This window comes from Erythrolamprus reginae, chromosome 13 (genome assembly GCF_031021105.1).
Source record: "Erythrolamprus reginae isolate rEryReg1 chromosome 13, rEryReg1.hap1, whole genome shotgun sequence".
Classification (NCBI taxonomy): Eukaryota; Metazoa; Chordata; class Lepidosauria; order Squamata; family Dipsadidae; genus Erythrolamprus; species Erythrolamprus reginae.
This window is the reverse complement of record NC_091962.1, coordinates 16,287,897-16,310,976: the sequence shown is the minus strand read 5'-3', so window position 1 is coordinate 16,310,976 and position 23,080 is coordinate 16,287,897. Positions and strand designations below refer to the sequence as shown.

Sequence of the window (23,080 nt, the reverse complement as noted above, 5' to 3'; positions counted from 1 at the left end):
GTTAAATAAGCAGAGAGTTGGGCCCTTCGAACTCTTGTCATTCTCTTCTAAACAGCCGTGATGACCATTATAAAACACAAACTGTTCCAAATTAAAAGACCCGGAGTCAATTTTGAGGGGATCTAAATCATCTTAAGACAATTTGGAACAAAACCGGCTCAGCGTTGCTGGCCCTGCCCATAGAACCGGTAGTAAGAAAACATTGGATTCCACCGTTTAGGTCTTTAGTCACAATAGCCGGAACTCCAGTTTGCTCTTCCGAGTGGGAGAGAAGCTGCCGCCTGGTACAGCGCTTCCACCCTCCAGGGACTTTGGCCTGAGACTTTGGCCGAACCCTCAAGGGGGTCCATCTCCTCCGCATCAGAGACAGACTTTGTGACCCTTCCAGCAGGGCCTCGGCTTTTGTAATCATTGGCCAATTTCCTGAGGCTGCTGCTCGCTTGCGGCCTTGGAGAAGGAACCAAGGTTGGGCCACGGCCTGGGAGTCACCTTCCTCCTAGCCCAGAGCTCTTCGGAGGCCTTGGGTTGCACAACAGCGGTTCTCACAGCAAGTGGGTCCAAAGACCGCAGGACGAAGGTTTCATGGCTGTGACTCAACACTTCTGGAGATTAATGAAGGCTGAGAAATGACTCCCTTTTCAGCTCTCCAACACCCTCATTATTGCCTTCTAAAGGAATTTTGATTTATTTGTGTCTAGGCATTTACATAGGACAACGCTCCTCCCACTTTCCATAAATATATTTTCTGCAAAAAGCATATGATCTTTAATTTTTTTCATATGACAGCAACACCAGTTGGTATAAAAATGTGGTGCGTTGTTTCACTGTACATGGTTTGGAACTTCCTCACAATTGACTTTTATTTCTTTTTAATATCCATTATCCATTTTTAGTTTTAATCACTCTGCCATTGTCAATAAAGCTGAAAATAATCCTTCTGCTTACAAATACTAGATGGAAAGCACTAGCTTCCCCTACAGACGGACGGACGGACGGACGTTGCTGGGGGGGGCAGATTAAGGCCCCAGGCACTGACAAATCCTGGTGGCCCAAGATTCAATTTCTATCCTTTTTTATTTATTTTTTTACAAATCTTCATTCCCCCCCCCGCCTTTGGGCCTATCCCAACTAATTTATGGTGCCCCCCCCCCTTCAACACCTCTAGCTCTTTCCAAACGACTGCTGTGTTTCTGCCCTTTGCCGAGAGGGAATTTCCTCCTGGAAACTGAAATGGAGGGCTGAGCCTGTCCTTGCTTCAACCACACGTTTATACCACTTACTTGCAAATGTCACACACACACACACACACACACACACACACGTGCGCGTGTTTCCTTCAAACCGCTTGAAACAGACCTATACTAGTCTCCCTTTTCATTATCAGCAGAAATACGACATCTGCCTGCCTGCCTGCCCACGGGAGGACCCTGCTGGTCAGCCTGCCAACTGTGAATGCTTGGCCACCAGGCCCCCCGTCCTGGAGCAGCGGAGCGAGCGGTGTCCCAGGGAAGGAGGCCGAGCCCCTGTGCTGGCGTGCGGCATGCAGCCACTGCCTGGGCGCCAGTCTCACCCGCCCGGCTTCCTCCACAAGAGGAGGAGGAGGAGGGAGGGTGTCAGTTTCACCGAGGGCTCGGCTGTCCCTCCTGCGGCTGCTCCTTTGCAAAGGGCCCATTGCAGCAAGGGGGGAGGGGAGGGAGGCCTCCAAGGAGAAGCCAAAAGCCGCGCCTTGCAGTAGCTCGCAGCCCTCCTACACACGCACAGCTGCCGGGCAGCCTTTCCAGATGTCCTCTTCCAAACAGCAGCAGCGTTCTATTCTTCAGAAAGGAACCTGACTAAAGGGGTCTGCCCACCCTCCCTGCTCCTGCCCTCCCCGAGGAAGACTCCGGCACGCGCAGAAGAGCGGCTTCGGTGGTCTTGCCTGGCCAGAGGAGGGACCCCCGCCCTGCCACCCCCAAGCCCGGGCTCATCAGAGGGGGGATTTAGGGCACGGACCTCTTTCCCTCCTTCCTGCATTTCTCCCACGAAGCCGCGCAAGGACAGGCCCACCCCCACCCCTTTTTATGGGGCAGGCAGAGGCACTACAATGCTTTCGATGTCCAAGAACTCTTTTAAAATTAAACACCCTCTCCAGGACACAGGGGTGAGTAGTGAGGCTGCCTGTTGTTTGGGCGTGTGAATGAGGGCTGAGTAACTTTGGGGAAACTGGGGGAGGAGGAGGGGGAAGATGGCTATGAAGAATATGTCTCCCTGGCCAAGATCCTTCTCGTAGGAAGAGGGTGGTGTGTGGGGCCCGCTGCAAGGGTCTAACTAATAACACAATGGGTAAATTATACAGTTATTACACCCGGTGGTAGTGGTGCGCATAGGGGGAAGTTAATTTTATACTTTGTGTGCAAATGTTTGAAAGTGGCGCCTGTGTTGCCTAGTTCTTCAAACACAATGCGTACTGAAACCATTGGGATGCAAACAGTGTTCATGGTAACCCTGCCACCAGGAAACACTCGGATTTTAAAACTCCCTTTTCAAACCGCGCTACTATCCAAGACGAGACAGCCACTAACGTTAACGGGTGTTCTCTGGGCACAACAGAAGGGATGGACAGCATCACTTGTAAATAAATAGTATCTGTGAGCAAGAGGGGATGCCAAAACAATAGTTAGGGGAACAATTCCAGGGCAGCCAACTGGTATGGGGGGGGGGGTTGTCTTCTTTTAGAAGGTCTTGAATGCTGCTGCAATTCCAAAGCCCATTTCTATATAATTACTTTATGTAAAGATCTGCAGGAGTTCTGTGTCCAAACCCTCAAGTTGATTCAGAGCCCTGGTCTCCCTTGTTCTTTAAAGCAGGGATGGTTTTAGACATGGGTCTTTGTTTCTGTTCGTTACGTACTTGGCCGTGGAGCCTTTCAGCAGGGCAACTTTCCCGTTAATGATTCACAAACATTTATAATGTTATTTTTTTTAAAAAAAAATCCTGCTGCCTGGCTTTAATGCTGCTTTGGCTTTTGGTAGCCAGGAGACCCAACGTGTCTTGTTAGCCCAAGGGCTTCGCTCCAGGTTTCCTGCTATGGCCAGGCGGCTCCTTTGCCACAGCCAGGGAGAGCAATAAGGCCAAAGGAAAAAGGCTGGACCCTGGGACTCCAAGGGGCCCGTTTCAATACGCTTGACATTTTGTCTAAAGCACATTTCTCTGCTTCAATTGTCTTTGCTTTTCCAAGAAAGACCTGTGGTTTTTTCCCTTACTATGATCACGCCTTCTCTCTCCCGCCTGACATACCTGGGAATGGCCAGGTAATGCTCTCCAAACTGAAGCAGAGGCAGGCAGGCACGAGGGAAGTCAGCCAGTCCAAGGGCTGGAACCAGGGGCGCACGGCCAATCTAAACCTTATGGACAAAGGAGGACGCTGATAGCTCAGGGTGGGCGTGAGGGGGGCTCCCTGGGCTGGCTTGTTAGTCTAGATTGGCAGCCCTCAATCTAAAGTTTAGAATGTAAAAGAAATGGTTTTACTGGCTCTGTCAGAGAAGGCAAGAGAGAACACCATTTTGCCAGGTGGTTTGATGAGCTCTTAAATTATACTTGGCCTTGAAACTTTGGTGCAGTGGTGTAGTGGATAGAGCACAGCAGGGGTCTTCAGCCCTGGCACCGTTCAGACCAGTGGACTTCAGCTCCCAGAATTCTCCAGCCAGCATAGCACAGCCTGCAAAATGACCCCTTCTCTCTTTTTTCACTAGCGCTGACTGACAAGAGAACGAGGGTCGTCTGTTTCACCTCTGTTTGGGGTGTTTATTCCTAGTTCACGCTGAAGACCGTTAGTGCCGCGCTGGTGACCATCTTCCCTTCTTCTTTCCTTGCAGCCCCGGAGTCCACCGTCCCCCAACATGAACAGGGTGAAGAATGGGAAGCCCCACTCTCTCCAGTGCATTGCAGGTGGGGAGGGGGGGCTGGGGGGGGGAGAAATGTACACAGATGTCGGCCTTGGGCTACGTTTCTCAAGCATGCTGGGACTGGAGCTAGAAGTGCTGTGAAGAATGGAGTCAAGCTTTGTCCTACAACCAGGATATGAAGCCTTGCTCCTGGTTCAACGGCTCACTCAGTGTCACACTCTGCTGCGTTGTTTCTCATATATAAAATACACGATCCTTCATTACTCGTTGTTGTTATTATGCACGTAACTCATTAAATACTTCACATACTTCCTTCACATATGTCCCATCAAGTGGCACTTGAAAATGAAAGTCCTGGTGTGGCTGTTAATTAACTCTTTGTTCCAGGTGAATATGTCCAAGAAGCCGCAGGTGGTGTGAGGAAAAGCATTTCTTCCCCAGGTGGAGGAGGTCACATCCCTGGCACCCTTTACTGTACCAATCTAAGGGTGGCCTTCTTGCCAGACTCCTCCCCAAACAACCAGGTGAGTCCAGAGAGGGGGAGGAGCCCCGGAGGTTGTGCAGGCCCAGAGCCCAGGAGAGCCAGCCCCGGGGGGGGCCTGCTCGGTCCCAGAATGTTAAGGCTGCCTTCAGAGAAGGAATGCTTTGTGTTCTTATTTCTGCTTTGGGTTTGGATGACATCCCCATTCTACATTCAGCCTATAAAATCAGTTAAAATCCAGTGGGAAAAGAACGTAGCCCCTCCCACAAATCACACACGCACACCCCCAACCCCCAAAGCCCCGTCCCAGTAATTCCACCCACCAGCTATTATCTCTCGTGACTCTGAGGACTCTAGGCACGTGGCTCCTGTGGAAGCTCTGTGGCTCGGGGAAGAGATTTAAGAAGCCAAACCATTGGACATTCTTTCTTTTCCTTCTAGAACGACTCTTGCTGTCCGTTTATGTGCAGCGACTACGAAGTGGCCCTGCCGTGTGTTGGGAAACTGGTGGCCGGTAGGTTCAGAGGAAGAAACATCTACTTAACCTTTGGGTTTATAAGAGCCAACCGTTTTGTTCTTAGGTCATTTTGCTCAAGATGCGAGAAACCAGCCAATGCCTCTTTCCCCTTTCACAGCCATGTTATTCGTGGAAATGTTGCTCAGCTGCAAAGACCCCTTCAAACCTGCAATATCTTCCATGGGATAATGTTTTGTTTTGTTCCCCTGAAGAACAGAGACAATCAGGATGTGGCTGTTGGGAAGGGCTTGTGAACTGCCCAAGGCAGAAAACGCTTCTCTCCCTGCCATTAGGCTCACAGCAGCCTTCCTCCTCCTCCTCCTCCGAGTAACTTGATTTCTGTCCTCCCTCCAGTGAACAGCTTCACAAAGGCCAAGGTGCTGACCGGCACATCCGCCCTGAAGGTCACTCCTGAGGAACTGGTCATCTACTGCCGAGACTTCCGGGTGCTCAGGTTCCGGTTCCATGAAAGCGGCTCAGACTCTCCGGCACTCCGGGTGAGTGAGGGAGCCGGTGGTTTCAGCAGAGAGGGAGGCCTGGCCAGCCCAAGCACGGCCCCCCTCCTCACCCTGAGCATCTGCGTGACCTGCCTTGGCTACAATCAGGAGGAGGTGCAATCCCCCCCCCTTCCTAATTCTGGCACAGGGAAAGGCAAGACGGCCCACCACCAGTTCTGCTCGTGATCGTGGTGGTGGTGAATAGTGTTTTGCACATGAGAATCAGTGTGGCCTCATTCCTTGCCATGCTCCATGGGCCTCTCTCTTTTTTTACCCCCAGCCTGGATGGCACAGATGAGTGGCACGACGGAAGCTACTACTAGTCAAAGCCTTAGACGGGCCTTGCTCTTACGCAACTTTGCTTTCCAGGTGACGATGGCCATTGCCCAAGCTCAGGAGACCAGCGGCAGGGATCCCTGCTACGAATACTTAACTTTGAAGAATTTGGGTAAGTAGACACGCAACCTCCCTAGAGTCCTAGGGTTGGTCTCCAGGCCTAGCACCCTGCCCCAGATAAACTGTTCCCCAATCTTTCCGTTAACAACCCCCTGCCCTGGAGCGCTGGCGACCCCAAGGAAGCAGGGAGGTCTGGGTGGAATGCGCATCCCCTCCCCTTGGCCTCTGCTGTGTTGCAGAGAACAGCTGGCTGACCAGGCAGGGCGGGCAGCCGCAGGAAGGGTCCTCGGCCGTGCTCTTTGAGGCTCTCTGTGACTGGGAGAAGGAGCTGGAGAGGCTCGGTGCAGCTGGCTGGCGGGTCAGCCCAGTCAACGAGCGCTTCGACATGTCCACCAGGTAAGGGGCGTTTTCAAGAGGACGGGAGGCCAACGCTGCATCAAGGGCAGGTGTGCTGATGGAGAAGGAACAGTGGAAAGAGGTGAAGCCAGAACGAGTGGGAGAGGCAACAGAGTCCTCCCGTCGCTTAAGCCAAGGGGCCTACCTCTGCAAGGTCCTGCAGCAATGGGGAAAAAAGCTGGTCGGCCTTTGAGCTGTGTAGCCAGTTGACGTCTCTCATTTTTTTAGTAAAATCTTCTTAAACCCCAGGTATTTTAAAAGTATGCAGTTAGGTTCTAATAAATTAATATTTGAAGCTGTCTTGCTGCACCAAGAATCAGTAAATATTAGGTGGTGCTTTCTGAACACATAGGTACATGAAAAATCTATATCCAGCCACTGGGTTCCTTCCAGATGTGTTTGACTAAGTCCTACCCTGGGGGTGGTGGAGGTTGCAGAGAAGTACTTTGTAAGGTGTGATTCCGAATGTGTGTGTTTCCTTCCAACAGCCTTCCCAAATACTTGTGCGTGCCCAGTCGATTCCTGGACAATGAGCTGAAAAGAGCCTTTGTGCATTTCAACGAAAGGCGCATACCAGTTGAGTATAAGACTGGGGCTAGAGTGTGCTGTGCCATGCGCACGTGCAAGAGGGCAAGCGAAGGAGGGGGTCCTTTTGGTTGAGCTGCAAAGAGAGGAGCAGAGGGAGGGCACAAAGGCTGAATGTAGCATGCTTCCAAGTCCCCACAACCTGAAAGACGGGGTGAGCACAGAGCCAGGTATGTCTACCAGTGACTCAGTAGAACCAGGAAACTCACTATATCCGTACGTTGTGTGAACCGTGCTGACATTAAACCACAATAGGGTTTATTTCTATGAAAATCGAGAGCTTTTTAAACCTGCATTTAGCATCATAGGCAAACCCAGTCTGTGGGCATGAGAGAGGAAATGTTTGCATGTTGGAATAGCTGCCTAAATAACGTAAAACCATTGAGAAGAAAAAGCGGATCAGAAAAATATCGCTCAGAACTGAAGCTTTCCCTCTTCTGTTGTCATGACCAGAGGTTGTGCTGGCATCACCCGAGAGGCAGCGATCTCCTCAGAGCAGCCAACTTCCACACCAACTCAGACCCAGAGAAGGGAGATATAAGGTACATACCAGCCAGAGGGACTCATGGCAGCTAACAGTAAGACACGCAGTTTTCTGCTCTTGGGAAACCAACTGGTTGAGGGATAGGGATGACCAGGAAGGGGGGGGGGGGATGAATGATTCAAACAGCTTGAGAGGAGGGGGGAAAGGGGGTCCGGACATCAGCAAAAACATGGAGAAATTATTATTTCTATAGCTCAGAAATATCTCCTGGACGCAATATATGTATCATTTGGCTAATCTTGGTTTTGGGGAAGGGGGGACATGGATGGATGGACGACACCAAGGCTTTTCAATATGGGGCTGAATTCCATTCCCTCTTTGACATGGGGGCCACACGTGAACTGCAGACAGAAAGGATCCAGAATGATGCAATCTCAGCAGCTTTGCAGAGTTCCCTTTCCACACGGCCAAAGCTCAGAACTCTGTTAAATTCTGGCAGGGTCAAAACCGTGCAGTGCCTCAGACCACTTTTTCTATTTTTTAAAAGTCCTCATTTTTTGGACTCCTCCTCCTCACCACCCTCCCTGTTTCTCTCTGAAGGGCCATAGAGAGGCTGTTGTTTGCCGGGCATTCTCAGTGCGTCCTTGTAGAAGCCACTGCTGACCTCCCCAGCCTCACGGAGATCCACCAGTCGTATTCCAAACTGTGGAGCCTGAGCCTCTGGCTGACTGGTAAGCGGAGTTAGAAGGCAGCTCCCCTCCTGAGAAGCGGGTGCCCCACGCACATTTGACCACTAGCAAGGGCAGACCGGGAGGCCTCTCGCGACCCAGTCACCAATCATGTCAGAATGCCTGCGCCAGGGAACGAAGGACACAAAGTGACAGGCGCTCTACTAACATAAGACCATTAGACAATTTGGTCAGCAAGAAAATGGCATAAGCAGCCAGATAGGCCTGGACACTGAAAACAGGTCTAATGCTGGAGACAAAATTCCCAAACTCGGCTACATTAATTTAAACATAAACCCACTTAAATGAAGTCAGGAATTCAATTCAAACTGCTAAGAAATCCAGAAATACCATGTGGATAAGAGCTGGTCTATTGAGTTAAAGATCATTGATTCAAACACAAGGCATGGCCTCAAGAAAGCTATCCTTAGCTTTCCCACAAATTAGATCTTAGCTTCAATTCTCACCTAATTTATGGAAATTTCCAACAAATTGTCAGTAAAATTACCCCAAGGATGTTGGCGGCTCCGCGTGCCCCCTGCAGCCTCCATCGCTGGCCCAGGGCCTCTGCCCAGTTGATTGGACCGTACAGGGTTGGAGCGCTCCGGGCTTCTTCCGATAGAGGAGGCTGCCTCTCAGGTGGGGCCTGGAAGGACCCTCTCCTCTATAGCAGTGTCCGGGATGGAGACCGGGGGAGGGGGGGGCTTTCTGCTGTCAAGAAGAGCTGTGAATGTCACGTGGCAATTGCCCTCTTTAGTCTATTTTTTACTTGATTTTATTTCGGCATTAACGATGCAGCTGATTCGTTGGTTGATTCTATTCCTAGGGTTTTAATGAGCCACCTATTATAAGAAGGTGTCAAATATCTCCGCTTTTCCAAATAAAACCCCATTGGTGTCAAATTTGACTTCAGTGATACTTCTTGTTTCTCCCAGATCCATCTGTTGCACCATCTGATGAGAAGTGGCTCTCGAGTCTGGAGAATACGCGGTGGCTGGATCATGTACGGTGAGAGCTTCCCGGGTTTTGGAACTAGTCATCCCACGATTAACTCTTTCAATCACTGACCGATTGAGAGACAGGTTAATTCAAGACATTAATTCAAGGATGCGTCCCACTTTGAAAGGCATTACGGTGGGAAAGCTCTGCTCCGTCTCTTGCCCTTTGACTGAAGTAAGGAGGCCTGTCTCTTTTGAAAATAAATAAGATAGTTTAGAAAACAACTTCCAGCTTCCTTGATTTGAGAACTAATTCTTGCAAGATGAATCCTCCTAATTAATTCATCTTGTGTTTTAGTCGAGAGGCGATTTCAGATGGGCCAAAGCTCTGCTATGCAGGGAAGGATCTAATGTTTGATTCACAGCGCTGCTGTTTTGACATCATTTTTTAAAAGACCAATGTTAGCATGTGGATATGAAAACCTTTCAAAGGGTTTATATTAAATATGATTAGTTGTTTAGTACATAAAAGAAACTGCCACACAGAGCCTATTGTACAGAAAGGCAGAAGGACACTTAGAAAAGTAGGAAAGGCTGTGTGAGGCTTGTACTTTTTCCTTCCAACGTCTTGAAAAGTCCTTCTCTCCTCGTCTTCTAGATCGTGCTTGAAGAAAGCCAGCGAAGTGACTCTTCTGCTAACAGAGAGGAGTCGGTCAGTTGTACTGCAAGGTAAAGTTCCTTGGTCCTTCATTCCATTTTCACATAATTGCCTGAAAATTGTTTGACCATTATTTGCAAACTGTAACAAACCATAATTTCACAAATCATACTACGATTTTATAACCAAGAAACCCAGGCTGTTCCAGATTTTCCTTAGTGGTATTTATATCAGGCATTGTTCAATATGGGAACCTCCAAGGATTGTCTTCTACACAAGCTGCAATAGACTCCCGATTTAAGTTAGTGTATCACTCTTTCCTATCCACAATCTGTTATGCAGCATCTATTCATAAGTACAACATAACTTGGTGCGTTTGGGGCGGGGGGGGAGAGGTTCCCCCCCCCAGTGTACTGTCACAATATAAGTAAACAGAACTGCCTACTTTTGAGAAAACACACTTCCCATCCGTTTGATTCCTCTTACAAATGGGATGAGATAGCTAGATGACAAGGGTCAAAGTGAATCCACAACAAAAAATATTCAAATAAGCTGACCACCACGACCACCACCAGGCCAGGCCTATGGTGAAGTCAAAACCAAAACAGGTCCAAGCCCAGTGCGAGGGGACTAAAACCAAGGAGGTGGGAAGTCCTGTTGTCAGGAAACGGTTTCCCAGAGCGTCTTGCAGCCCTCTCTACGCGGCTTGCAGAGTCAGCATATTGTCCCCAACCATCGGGGTCCTGGTATTGATTTGGGAACAGGGCCAAGACCCCATGTGGAAGTCCCTTCAATCAGATCTCACTGTTTCTCTCTGTCCATAACTTTTAAACAGGATCTGTGCCATGTTTTCTATTGTATCTTTGTGAATATTAGAATGTTTGTCTTCCTTGCTATTTCTAGTAAGTAAAATCCATTTCTCTTCCTATTAATAATTATGCAAAAATACCGTGGCTCAAAAACTTATTTTTATCTGGTTCATTTCCTCCCAGAACCAGGCGACAGAGATTTGAATTGTTTGCTGGCTTCCCTAGTTCAAGTCCTTTCAGACCCCTATGCGAGGACTCTGCGGGGGTTCCAGGGTCTGGTCCAGAAGGAATGGATAGCAGCTGGCCATCCTTTCCTGCAGCGTCTCAATGTACTCCAGAAAAATGACCAGGACGAGGTCAGTTTATTGTTGCATAAGCTTGGGTGGCATCGTCCCTTTGGCATTTGAAATGAAACGTGTGGATGTAAAATGAAATGAGTGTTGCTTTGGCCTAGAAACCAGGAAACGCAGTTGTTCTAGGCATGAAAGCCAGCTGAGCGACCTTAGGCAGCCACCCATTCCCACCCCGCAGGGCTGGTGGTGTAGCGGAACTAGGAGGCAGGAATACCCGTTATGTACTGAGCCTTGAGTGCACCAATCAATCCATAAGACAGGATAAGAATCTAATGGAAATAAATGGATTTGCAGGGAACCCAAAGAATGGAAGAAGAGTCGGCCTCAGCCGCCTTCTGCCTTTAAAAAAATGGCGTTAACATCCACTCTGAAGCATTCAGAGAAAAGGTTACGTACAAATAAAAAAAGAGATCAGGATTAGAGGAGGAGGAGGGAATCACTTCACTGTTTATTCCTGCTTGTTTTTGTAGTCACCGGTCTTCTTCCTGTTCCTGGATTCCATATGGCAATTGCTGCAGCAATTCCCACAATCCTTTGAGTTTACGGAGGCCTACCTGATGGCCATGTACGACAGCTGTTTCGTCCCGTTTTCTAGCACTTTCCTATTCAACTGCCAATGGGAGCGAAGTCGAAAGAATCAGGTGAGCCAAAACTGTCAGTTGTGAAAAGTAATGGAGTTCCTTGAATATTAAACTCTATGCAAGCAGGGAATCCTATGTATTGCAAATGATTATTTTCTCCGTCTTTGAATCCAGAATCGCTTCCTCAATCAAATTTACACCCCTGTCAACGGCTGGCAAGAAAACCTCTGCTTGGAAATCCTGCAAAAAGGAAGCTGCCCTTTCGAGAACGCAGGACACGCCAATTTGCCTACAGTTTGGAACTGGCTGCTCCGGGGCCACCCCTGGCAGAGAACACAGTTCAGGAACCCCTGGTACACTGAGGGCCCCCTCAGCAGCAGCAGCAGCAGTGGAAGGGCTCCAAACAAGAATTCCCTATTCACAAACGGCGGTGACAAGGTTCGTGTTAACAACTGGGAGGTGTTATTTTTTAACACTCTGCTTGCTAGATTCAACGCTAACACTCTTTTTCCTCCAGATGGAAACCAGTTCTTCAGAAAAATGGGCCTTGTGTGTCTTTTCAAAAGGCTCTCTCAGTTGGCAAGCCAGCGTTTTTCCTTGGAGAAACGGGGCCCTCCCCAAAAAGTGTTTCCATCGTGGTGTTCAGGCACCGGAGACTTCTAGAGAACAGAAAAGGTCTTGGGAGGCCAAACCCAACGGCAGCTTCATTTATCACCATGATTCACTGCTTCTCCCATCACACACAGGGACTTCGATACGTTTATGGAAAAGGTGTTATTTTCGGGGGAATCCAGAAGTTCAGGTACACAAGAAAAACCCCAACAGAAAAAAACTGAAAGAATAAATTGCCAAATATATCTTTTGATATATAGACTGTTCTGAGTTCGGGTTTTACCCCGTGTAATATTTTGAGTGTCTCTGCGACACTTTGGTGAAATCACATCCACCACCATCAGGCTGAAGTTGTCAGCTTCGTGCGGCTTTGAATATAGTTTGTTTGCAACTGCCATTTGTTCCTTATAAATAGTGGTGGGGATGGAGATTTGCTTTAAATGTTGCAAGTCTATGAAAACAAATATATATACACTACATATATAAACGAATATATTAATGGAGTCTGTAAAAACCTGTTCAGCATCTCATTTTTGCTCAGTAATAAACATTATTTTTCAAGAGGGCAGTGCTATTAATTTGCATTGTTCCTAAATTTTAGCCCATTCACTCGTCTGCCAAAAGCAATTAAAATCTAGACATGCACTAAGGCCTCAAAGTCCTTGCATAATGTTGAAATACGACTGGCATGTGTATACTATTCATGCGCCTGCACACAATGTCTTGGTGCCACCCACAATCTGCTCCAGACACGTATGTTCGTCTCCTATCCTCTGGCACAGCAGGTGAGCCAGTTTATTTCTGGTTCAGCCTTGATGCATATTAAAATTATTTATTAAAGGCCTACTCTTCTGATTCTGGTGAACTGGAGATGTGGTAAAATTCCCACTCCATCTGAAACACCAAAGAGTTTGTGGGTCAACCATTACCCTTGCCTCATCCTACTTCCTGGCGAGATTTTCCGTAAGCAATTCCCCCACCCCCAAAAATGTTGGCAGGGAGAAGAAATACTATCATATTTTCCTTTTGTATTTGGTTAGGATAGGGGGATTTTTGTAGAAGTCAAGGACAGGCATAGCAGCATCCTCAATTATGGAAAATATTTTCTGTCTTATGAAATTTCAAACTGCAGAAATTTTATGTATTTATTAGATTTGTATGCCGCCCCTCTTCGCAGACTCGGGCGGCTAATTTTTAATTTTCTGATGCAGTATTTGGATTAAAAGCAATCCACATACTACATTAGAAATCCTTGTTACACCCTCTTGATGAGGAATTTGTGTCCTGTATTGTTGAACACACACATAAAGTATAATTGCAAAAGATGGTTAAAAATAGCATATACATGTATAGTAGCAACAGCAACTATTTTGTTGCTTGATTTTTTAATATCAATGTATGTCACCCTCTAGGTTGGCCTCTTTGCTTCCAACATTGTTAAACTCAGCGAAGAACTGGACCTTCTCCAAAATCGGTTAACCTATTTGCAAGCAAGAGGAAGCTATAGCATAACTCTGGAAAATGCATAAGGCGGCCACAACAGCTCATTAAAAATACAAAGTTAATTTGTGCCCCCCAATTGTTGATGGATGGGCTTCCTGAACATTCACAGCAAACCTGAGCTATTGCTTCTCCTTCATGTGAAACCACCCACAAGCTGGATTTTAGAAACTTCATAAATGAGACACACTGTACTTTATGTATTCCATGCAGTTTTCTAAAATGAACATCCTTTCACATGAACTAATGTTCTTATGCTGCAGAGACAATGGCAGAAAAAGATTAATAGGAACTTCTCTTATTGCCTGCCTTCTTATTGCAACCTTCAAGGCAAGAAAATATTATTTTACTGAAAGAGTAGTAGATGCTTGGAACAAACTTCCAGCACATGTGGTTGGTAAATCCACAGTAACTAAATTTAAACATGCTTGGATAAACATATATACATCCTAAGATAAAATGCAGGAAATAGTATAAGGGCAGACTAGATGGACCATGAGGTCTTTTTCTGCCATCAATCTTCTGCGTTTCTATGGGACCATCTGATTCAAATGGTGTAGTAACTCCTGCTTGAGGGGGGAGTTGGTCCCTTCCAACTCTAATAATAAATCTAAAATCTAAGAGGTAACCTGTAAATGAATTAATAATTGTTAAGTAGCATCAAAAGCTGATTATACATTCAGTAGATGGAAATAATCAGCCCTGGAGCCACAGACTCAGCATGCGTGATACACTGGTGCACAAAAATATAATCCTTTTAGCTTCCCTCTTCATATATCAAGTTTACTATTTATTCACTCAAGGTGTATTATCTGCTGTGTGTGTACTGTATATGCAAGTTTGTGCGTGTGTGTAACCTTCCATATCTGTATAAAGGCAAAAGATTGCCATATCTTCAATTTTATAACATTTCGTAAGCTTTTGTTCAAAAGCCTTAACAGCAAATCTTTTTAAATAAAATAAAAATATCTGTAGACAGCATACACCCACACTGAGGCCAAGGCCATTTGTGCACTTGATGAAATGGGGGTTGCTTTTCTCTCTGTCACAATGTTACAAGGACCAGTTGGGCTTGCCACAACCACAAGAGATCTTTATACAAAATTTCCTCTGCATGTGTCAAATTGCAATCCAGAGTATAGTGGATTCACACCATTATTTCACACTCCATTTGTTCGCTGGTGTGCTACCTACCTCTTTTGCTATTTTCTTTCCCCTTCTTCTCACCTAAACCAAAAACTTTTTAAAAGGACAAAACTTGTTTCACCCACCTTGGGCTAAATCACGATTTGCTGCCTGAAGTTGCCTTTCTTAACCAGCCTTTGAAGTCACTGCAGAGCCCTCAGCCAGTGGCTTTGTACACAAACACATTCAGCTGGAAAAGAAAAGGAAGACTATCTTTCTGAAGGCCTGCCACGGGAGGATTTGGGGTCTGTTTGCCAGAGGATCCCAATTCAAGGCCCTACCCGGTTCCCTCTGGGGAAGAGGCCCAGTCCCTGAGGGGCCCCAGGCCTCCCTCCCCCCTTTGCTCAGCCAGGCCTTTCCCTCAGCCGCACTCTCCTACGCTACCTAACCCCCTTCCTTCCCTGCCTGACCATCCTGAGGAGGCCACAGGACCCATCATTCCCAGCCTCTGCCTTATTCCTACCCTGGCTGGGCCTCGAACCCCAAACACGGCAGAGGCTGCAATGGCTGCCATTATGCTTGGAAGTTCGGCTTATCCCAGTATGTTTTCTCTGTTTCTGCCGCCTTTTAAAAGGCGACGATTTTCCCCTCAGGAATTGAGGCGCAAAGAAACACAAGAGGAAACGCTCAGCGCGGCCTTCCGGTCAGCGGCTCCTTCAGCTCCAGCCCACAGCAGGTGCAAACTGAAAGGGAACCGGCCCAAACTTCAGCGTGGAAAGCGCGACTTCAGCCCCCCCCCCCCTCCCGCCGGACTCCGCGGTTCCCTCAGCGAACACCCCCCCCCCCCCAAAAAAAACCCCTCCCGCCCCGGGCGGATGTCCACCGCGGGCCCCCTCGCCCGGTTCCCAGGGGGTCAGCAAGGGGGGGCGTGCCTATTGCTACCTGCCCCGATGCCCCCTCTTGTCAGTAGCGCCCGTCCTGTGTGTGTGTGCATAAGCAACGTTACATCTATGCGTATTAGCGAGACCTACTTATGTCTATGTACACTACTGCGCCTGCGCGGCGAAAGAAAAGAGCGGGAAAGGGCGAGGAGGCGGCGATTGGGGAGGGCTGGCGCTGATTGGCCAGGCGCAGCTTCCCTCCTCTGAGCGGAAATAGCGTGACGGGTAGAACCCGGAAATTCTGGTTTTATGCCACGTTATTGCTGTCGAAATGACGCACAGCAACAACGTGCTCAGACGCACTGTCGGGATATAGTGGCGCGCACGTCGTTATGTTTTAATCGGAAGGCCGGCTTCCGCGAGGGGATGAGCCCTTGCAGCCACGGAGGGGCGCCCGTGCGCCCGGGAACAGGATGGCCGCGCGGCGCCCTTCGACGTCATTTCCTGCTAGGATCGGAAGTGCGAGGGGAAGCCGGGAAGCGCCCGGGTCAAGATGGCGGCGGGCCCCATCTCGGAGCGGAACCAAGGTAACGGCGCCGGGAGGCGCGGGGCGGGGCGGGTGGGGGTGGGGGGTTGACACCGGGGCCTGACCGCCGTCTCGCCCCGCAGATGCCACCGTCTACGTGGGCGGCCTGGACGAGAAGGTCAGCGAGCCGCTCCTGTGGGAGCTCTTCCTCCAGGCGGGCCCCGTGGTCAACACCCACATGCCCAAGGACCGCGTCACGGGCCAGCACCAAGGTAAGGCGGGCGGCGGGCGCGGGCCTCTCCCCGGGCAGCCCGGGGGGCGGGCCTGGCTTGGCCCCGGGCTCTCTGTGCGCGCGTGCGGGCGCGTGGCAGGCGCGGGCGGTGCCGGTGCACAGCTGGGTTGTGTCCTGGCAGGCTACGGCTTTGTGGAATTCCTCAGCGAGGAGGACGCCGACTACGCCATCAAGATCATGAACATGATCAAGCTGTACGGGAAGCCCATCCGGGTCAACAAGGCCTCGGCCCACAACAAGAACCTGGACGTGGGTGCCAACATCTTCATCGGCAACCTGGACCCGGAGATTGACGAGAAGCTGCTGTACGACACGTTTAGCGCCTTCGGGGTCATCCTGCAGACTCCAAAGATCATGCGTGACCCCGACACGGGCAACTCCAAGGGCTACGCCTTCATCAACTTTGCCAGCTTCGATGCCTCGGATGCCGCCATAGAGGCGATGAACGGACAGTACCTCTGCAACCGCCCCATCACCGTCTCCTATGCCTTCAAGAAAGATTCCAAGGGGGAAAGGCATGGCTCAGCGGCTGAGCGCCTCCTGGCCGCGCAGAACCCCCTCTCCCAGGCCGACCGGCCACATCAACTCTTCGCAGACGCTCCACCACCACCCTCGGTGCCCACGCCAGTGGTGACCACCTTGGGGCCCGGGGTTACTCCTCCAGGTACACCAGTGCAGGGGCTGGCAGCTCCCTACAATTATTTCTTCACACCACGCAAGTTCTTAATTTCTGAAAAACATTGGCAAGTAACGCAACTGTTGTGTGCTTTCTGGGGTATTTCAGGGTGTTCTGTGATTTTCCCTTATAGGCATTCCCCCACCTGGATCGTTCCCTCCGCCAGTTCCCCCTCCAGGGGCTTTGCCACCAGGGTTGCCTCCCGCCATGCCACCTCCACCCATGCCACCGGGGGCCGGTGCCCCAGGACCTCCTTCCGCCGGAGCCCCCGGGCGGGCACATCCTCCCCACCCACATCCTTTCCCTCCTGGTGGGATGCACCCAGGTACGTTCTGTGGTTTGGGCAGAAGACCACCGTCTCGGCCTTGGTCGCTGCGGGGAATCTCAGCACCAGGGGCTGCACGGGAGAGTTTGGGGGGGGGCGCTTTGAATGAGGCCTTCCTGACACAAGCTGCCCGTCCCTGTCTTTGGAAGGTGTAGTGACTTTCCCTCTTGTTGCCTCCCCAGGGATGCCACAGATGCAGGTCCACCACGGAATGCCCGGGATGGGCCCACATCACCCTGGACCCCCAGGGGCAGGGGGGCAGCCACCTCCGCGCCCCCCTCCAGGCATGCCCCACCCTGGGCCACCCCCCATGGGCATGCCACCCAGGGGACCTCACTTTGGATCACCCATGGGTAAGTGGGCACCAAGGTCTGGGGTACTGCCTTCCTTCTCCCCTCTTCTGGCCTAGTGCCAAGAATCCCTATGGGGTGTGACGGGTATCAGCTTCCTAGAAGTGGAGAGGAGGGGAGCGCAGGCAGTTTTTCTTCTCAAACGCCCCCCTCCCCCCTCCCCAAACAATCCACTAGCTCTGGCTCTGTGGCCGGCCTGAAGCGACCTTGGCCACCTAATGCCCACGTGTTTCATTTCTCCAGGTCACCCTGGTCCCATGCCGCCACACGGGATGCGTGGGCCGCCTCCCTTGATGCCACCCCATGGATACAATGGCCCCCCTCGGCCCCCTCCCTACAGCTACCAGCGCATCCCTCTGCCGCCTCGTCCTGCCCAGCGGCCCATGGTGCCTCCACGGGGTCCCATGCGGGGGCCTCTCCCCCCCTAGGCCGTAATGGGGCACCAGCCTGCCTGGAGAAACAGCCGCCTCTTGTGGGTCTCCTTTTTCTGTGGGGGGTTTTTTTTTTGGGGGGGGGGGGAGGGGGGAGAAAGAGAGACAAACATTCCAGCGAGCATCACCTCCCTGTTCTTTAGTGATGAAAAACAGGGCGGTGTCTTTGGCAGCCTTGAAGGTTCGCACGTCCTGATTATTACCTGGGTTCCCTGACATAACAGCTGGTTTTTCACTTTTTCCTTTTTTTAAATGACCCTGTTTGTGAAACCCCAGCTGCAAAACTGCTGTTTTGAAATTAAAAAAGGAGAAGGTTTCCTGTAACGACTTTCCTCGTCCGTGGTCCTGCTGTCCTCGCAGAGTTGGGAGGGGGTCCAGATGGTTGGGGGCAAGAGCCTGACGCTGCAAACCGCTTAGAGGGGAAAGCACGGTGGAGCGGTACATCAGCCCAGGTGCCATGGCTATTCTGGCAGGAGGGGTGAGTGCGTTGGGTCCGGAAGAGTCACTTGGGGAATTAAGAAGGACAGGCTGGGCTTTCCGAGGGTCAGACCCCCTCCCAGCTATCGGATTACTTGGCTACTGGTACCCTATTGTATGTTGAAAGGGGGGGGGGGGTGTTTCCCCTTGATGCCCAGGTGTAAATGCCCTCCAGGCACAGCGGCCCTGAGAGGTTTCAAGAAAGAGGAGCCGAATGCCACCACAAGCTTCATTAGGTGGGTGGACATTTTAACACTGAGCGGGGGCACTGCCTTCTGCCGTGGCAAGGGGGGCTGGCGTGTAAATCTTTTACATGAGATGGGTGAGGAGCCAGCGTGTCAGTCAGATGCCATACCTGGGAATTCCTCATGGTCTACACCTGGAAGGCCACCTGCCTGCATCCCCAGGAAACAGCCCCTGCCTCTTGCTATTCTTTAGTCCACCCAGAGGTTAAACATGGTGTTAGTTTGGACCGGAGTGTACAGGGTTGTCCTTCCCTTTATGACCGCTGGCTGTGGGAGGAGGGAACCTGTGCAAATCAACCCATTCCTGCCACTTGCCCCCACACACACCATAGCCCACCTCCCGGAAGGAAGGAAGGAAGGAAGGAGGCCTTAACCTGGAGGCCAAACTCGAGTCTGGATTTCTCCCCCACAGAGACAGATGGAGCTGCTGATAACAATAACAACAGGGATCGACCTACTTGACAAGGGGGAGAAGACCCTCCTTCCTGAGAGTAAGGGTGGGGGGAAGTGGGCTGCTGGGTTGGTGTGAGGCCAAGGGAGAGTGGTGGGTTCAGTGGTGGGCTAAGAGCCGGAAGGCTAAATTGCGCTCACCGCGGCGGCTCCTAAGTTCTTGCGGGACCAGCGCGATTCTGCTGATGCACCTGTGGAGGTGGCAAAATTGCGCCCGTGTTCCAGTGAGGTTTTACCTGTGGCTCCGTGCGCGATTTTGCTACCTCTACAGGTGCAGCAGCAGCAAAATCGCGCTGGTCCCGCAAGAACTTAGGAGCCGCGGCTGTGAGCGCAATTTAGCCTTCCGGCTCTTAGCCCACCGCTGGGTGGGTTCCACTCGCGGACCCAGAAAGGAAGTTATAAAATCTGTGAAGCTCCCTGGTTTCCACATAGTGTGATTGCAGACAAAGAACTGATAATTATCCCACATTCCGAATGTTAAAAATATCCTATTTAAGAAAAACCCAACACCTCTGAAGACTCCAAGCTGCCTCTGGGCCTGCTCTCCGTCCGCGCATCCTTTTCCCAGCAGATAAAACTCACAGCACACATTTTGCTGCGTCTTGGGGAGTGAGACCAGGGCCTGCTCTGTTTTTTGCAGGATCCCTAAATTTCAAGGTTGCGTGTTTCTTTTTTTTTTTAAGAAAGAACTGACCTACATTTGGAAACTGTCAACGGAGTGGCCGGCTAAGATACAGTAGCCAGAAGGATTCTTTTTGAAATGAAATGCACATTTTTTTAATAGCATTTATTTGGGGGCATGGATGATTATAAACTGGATACAAGAAGACAGTGGATGTGAGAAATGGACTTGGACCTCTGTGAAGAACATTTCCAAGGGGCAGGCAAGCTCCCCATGCCCCCCCCAAGCATCTCTAAAACCCTGATCCCCCCCCCCATATAATTCTTACTATTCAGAAAGTGGACTCCACTCATGCACCCAGGAGGCCTGAAAGGCCACATCCACTTGGTTTAAAGAAGCTTCCAATTTCCCTCATTAAAAATCAAATTTCCCCCTGTGGGGCCTGAGCTGGGTGAGGTTGGCCGCGTTGTGCTGCCTTCAGTTCCACTGGGAGAATGTTTCTTAAACACCCGTGAGTCCCTGTGGACGTTGAGCCTCCTCTCCTGGAGAAACAAAGCCCAGCACACGATGGCTAGAATCTTGCCACCACTAGAGGTCACAGCTCCAGCACGAACTGGGTGGCGCACGCTTGAGTCCATCTCTGAGAGCATTCACTGTGTGGCCACCAGCAGCGCACGTACCTGGAGGAGCAAAGTGGCCGGTCCTGGGCCTCCTGTCAGAGGAAAGCCTTCAGGTGGGCTCACAATAGCCAGCTCTGGACACAGGGTTTGTCTGTGAATTAGGTGAGAGACACAAGGAGGCTCCCAAGGGTGGGAGATGAGCAGGCCAAGAGCCGTGTGTGTGCGTGTGTGCGTACGTGTGTGTGTGTAGGGGGGGGGGCATCTAGTCAGGACCCCCTGGGTGGCCCAGAGGGCAATTCCCACTCTTGTTGGGTTGGGCCTGGGAAGCTAAGAGAGGAGGACAAGGGGGCCGGTCCTAGATAAAAAGGCCAAGGCTTCAGGGTGGCTTTTCCTTGGGCTGCAGTTTGGGAATGGCCTCCAAGGAATTAAAGGCAGTGGACAGCCCCCTCCCCACTTCTGACCTTTAGCTCCGTCCTCTATGCCCCACCCAATCTGCCCTAGAGCATCTCCTTTCCACTAAGCCTGCCCTTCTCTTCTGGGCACCCAGACCCCCAGAAGGACCCATTCTCCTGAGCACCTCCAGTGGGGGCTCCTCTGAGCCCCCTCAGCCAGTCTTGGTGCACAGTTATCAAAGGTGCCCCTCCCCACCCCCACCTCAAGCAAGCTGACGGCCAGAGCTGGGAGCTGCTCCAGGGGAAGCCCAGGTGCCTGTTGCTTCTGCAGGGGGGGGGATGGGGTGGGGGGGGCGCACACGGGGCCTCGGAAAGCCCTTCCACACTGCTGGCTGGGGTTACAGCGCCCAGAAACCAAGGGGCCGTTGGCTTATTTGGGGGGGGTCCCTTTGGCCAGAAACCGGTGATGTAAAGGGGAAAGAGGGTCGTGGCAGTGGCGGGAGAGGGGATCCAGCCCCCCCCCCCTGCAGAGGAGAGCATCGTAGCTGTTGCAGGCTTGCCGGGCTGACTCGGTTCCGTCTCCCAGCCGCTCGCCCGGCGGTCCCTCTTTTGACCAGCCAGCCTGGGACAAGCGCAGGAGGAGGAGCGCAAGCGGGCAGTCGGTGAGGCGCCTCTCCCGCGTCCCGCTCTCGGAGCGCGGTGCTGAAAGGAAAGCGGGACCTCTTGCCCCGTCCCCTCCGTGCCACAATGGACTCTCCCGTGACTGGAGGGGCGCCACAGCCGTAGCGCTCTGGCTCCCCCGCCGCCGCCGCCGCCGCCGCCGCCCCCCCCTGCGTCTCTCTGGCGGTTGCAGCAGCAGCAGCAGCAGCAGCGGAGGGCGGCGGGAGCAAGCGGCTGGCTGACTGCGAACGGGCCGGGTACCGCGGGAGCGAGGTGAGGCGAAGGCCGGGCGGGGGGCGTGCAGGCCGGCCACGGGGGGTTGCCAGCGCCGTTTCTCCCTTCGTGTGGCCATTTTGTCCTGGGAGCACCGTGGCCCTCCCGCCGCCCACGCGCGGCTTGCTTCTCCCGCATCTTGGAGCCCCTTCCCCCCGCGGGCTCGCTTTGCCGGCCGGCAGCGGTCCAGCCTTGGTTGGTGCAGGATTGCGGGAGGGTCCCTGGACGCGATGCCCCCCGCCACGGCCGGGGCTGCCCGGAGCAAGAAAGCCGGGAGAGAAAATGACCTTGGAGGCCGGGGCGTGGGGGGTTCCTTCACCTTCCGCTCAGCCCCGCTCCCCGGGTAGCCAGCATTTCTTGTTAGGCCGACTGAATAATGGGGAGGGGGGCAAGCGGGCTCCCATCTCGCCCTCCCCAGTCCGAAGCGCACGAAGCCGGTGGTCCCGGTGGAGCAGCCAGCGCGGAAGAGCTGATGGGCTCCGTCGGTGCTGCAAATTAAAAATAGGTCCTTGCGCGCGGATGGGGGGGGGGGTGATGGTTATGAAAGAAGCTCCGGTTTTCGATGCCCCCCCTGCCAGAGGACGGCGCCGAAGGTGAAGCCACCGGAAAGGGAAAAGTGGGCACGGGGTCGCCCGTTTCCTCCTTTGCTCGCCCCGAAAGGACCCCGGCCCACAATCCCCTGAACTACAGTCCCCATCGCTCACAGCCGGCGTGAGCCCCCTCCTTCGAGGCGACGTCTCTGCGCATTTAAATAGGACTGAATGGGGTTTCGAGCGGGCGAGGGGCCCCCGCCAGGCTGGCGACGAGACTCCCTCTTTGGCCGGGCTGAGGCTGCGGACGCGGGTTTTCCCAGCTCTAGGTCTGCATTTTTTGGGGGGTGGGGATACAGGAGAGCGCCGTTCCCGTACAGAACGTGGGTTGGGATCAATGTGGCGGGGCGGGGGGACGTTTGAAGGAGGCCGCGAAAATGCCGGGGCGGGAGGTGACCTTGCCCGGCTCCGCGGGCTTCGGGTTGCGCGAACGGGGAGAGGGATCCTGAGCCCCGCGCAAGGCTGAGCGACCGTCCCTCTTCGCTTAGGAGCGGCCTCTGGAATGCGGTCTGCGTCGCGTAAGGCAACGGGCGATCTGCACGAGCTCGGAATGCGGCTACTCGTCAAAATAAGCCCCGGCGTGCTACTGGAAGGCGGGGGGGGGCCCCTCCCTTTCCCCCTTTTGGAAAAATCTGCTCACCTGGAGGGGGGGCTGCGCAGATGGAGGGGTGGAGCTATGCAAATGACCGCTTCCGCTCCCGACCCTTTCCTTCAACCTGCCGGGAA

The 23,080-nt window shown here is 52.1% G+C and overlaps 2 protein-coding genes and 1 long non-coding RNA gene across 6 annotated transcripts; 2 read left to right on the top strand and 1 right to left on the bottom strand.

Annotated features, from left to right (window-relative positions):
* The first annotated feature begins 1,479 nt into the window (after positions 1-1,479).
* Positions 1,480-14,410, top strand: MTMR11 (myotubularin related protein 11). 4 transcript variants are annotated; one of them, XM_070766535.1, is made up of 17 exons: positions 1,480-2,140; positions 3,855-3,927; positions 4,272-4,408; positions 4,807-4,879; positions 5,237-5,379; positions 5,749-5,827; positions 6,015-6,171; positions 6,660-6,747; positions 7,210-7,298; positions 7,841-7,971; positions 8,904-8,976; positions 9,565-9,635; positions 10,557-10,729; positions 11,197-11,367; positions 11,482-11,745; positions 11,825-12,109; positions 13,332-14,410. In XM_070766535.1, exons 1-17 carry the CDS (start codon positions 2,084-2,086, stop codon positions 13,446-13,448), a joined length of 2,181 nt encoding a protein of 726 aa, XP_070622636.1. In that variant the 5' UTR covers positions 1,480-2,083; the 3' UTR covers positions 13,449-14,410. The 4 variants fall into 4 exon arrangements, with proteins under 4 accessions (XP_070622636.1, XP_070622634.1, XP_070622633.1 ...); XM_070766533.1 differs by having other exon boundaries at positions 7,057-7,298; XM_070766532.1 differs by lacking the exon at positions 1,480-2,140 and adding an exon at positions 2,385-2,610 and having other exon boundaries at positions 7,057-7,298.
* Positions 14,411-14,695: 285 nt separating this feature from the next.
* On the bottom strand, positions 14,696-15,571 carry LOC139175419 (uncharacterized). Its single transcript, XR_011560524.1, has 3 exons — positions 15,487-15,571; positions 15,068-15,287; positions 14,696-14,794 (listed from the first exon to the last, which is right to left on the bottom strand). It is a non-coding gene; the product is annotated as an uncharacterized lncRNA (long non-coding RNA).
* A 210-nt stretch (positions 15,572-15,781) lies between these two features.
* On the top strand, positions 15,782-18,353 carry SF3B4 (splicing factor 3b subunit 4). The gene is made up of 6 exons (XM_070766510.1): positions 15,782-16,012; positions 16,095-16,223; positions 16,365-16,907; positions 17,053-17,244; positions 17,427-17,597; positions 17,838-18,353. The coding sequence occupies exons 1-6, from the start codon at positions 15,979-15,981 to the stop codon at positions 18,020-18,022; spliced, it is 1,254 nt and encodes a 417-aa protein (XP_070622611.1). The 5' UTR covers positions 15,782-15,978; the 3' UTR covers positions 18,023-18,353.
* Positions 18,354-23,080: the final 4,727 nt, after the last annotated feature.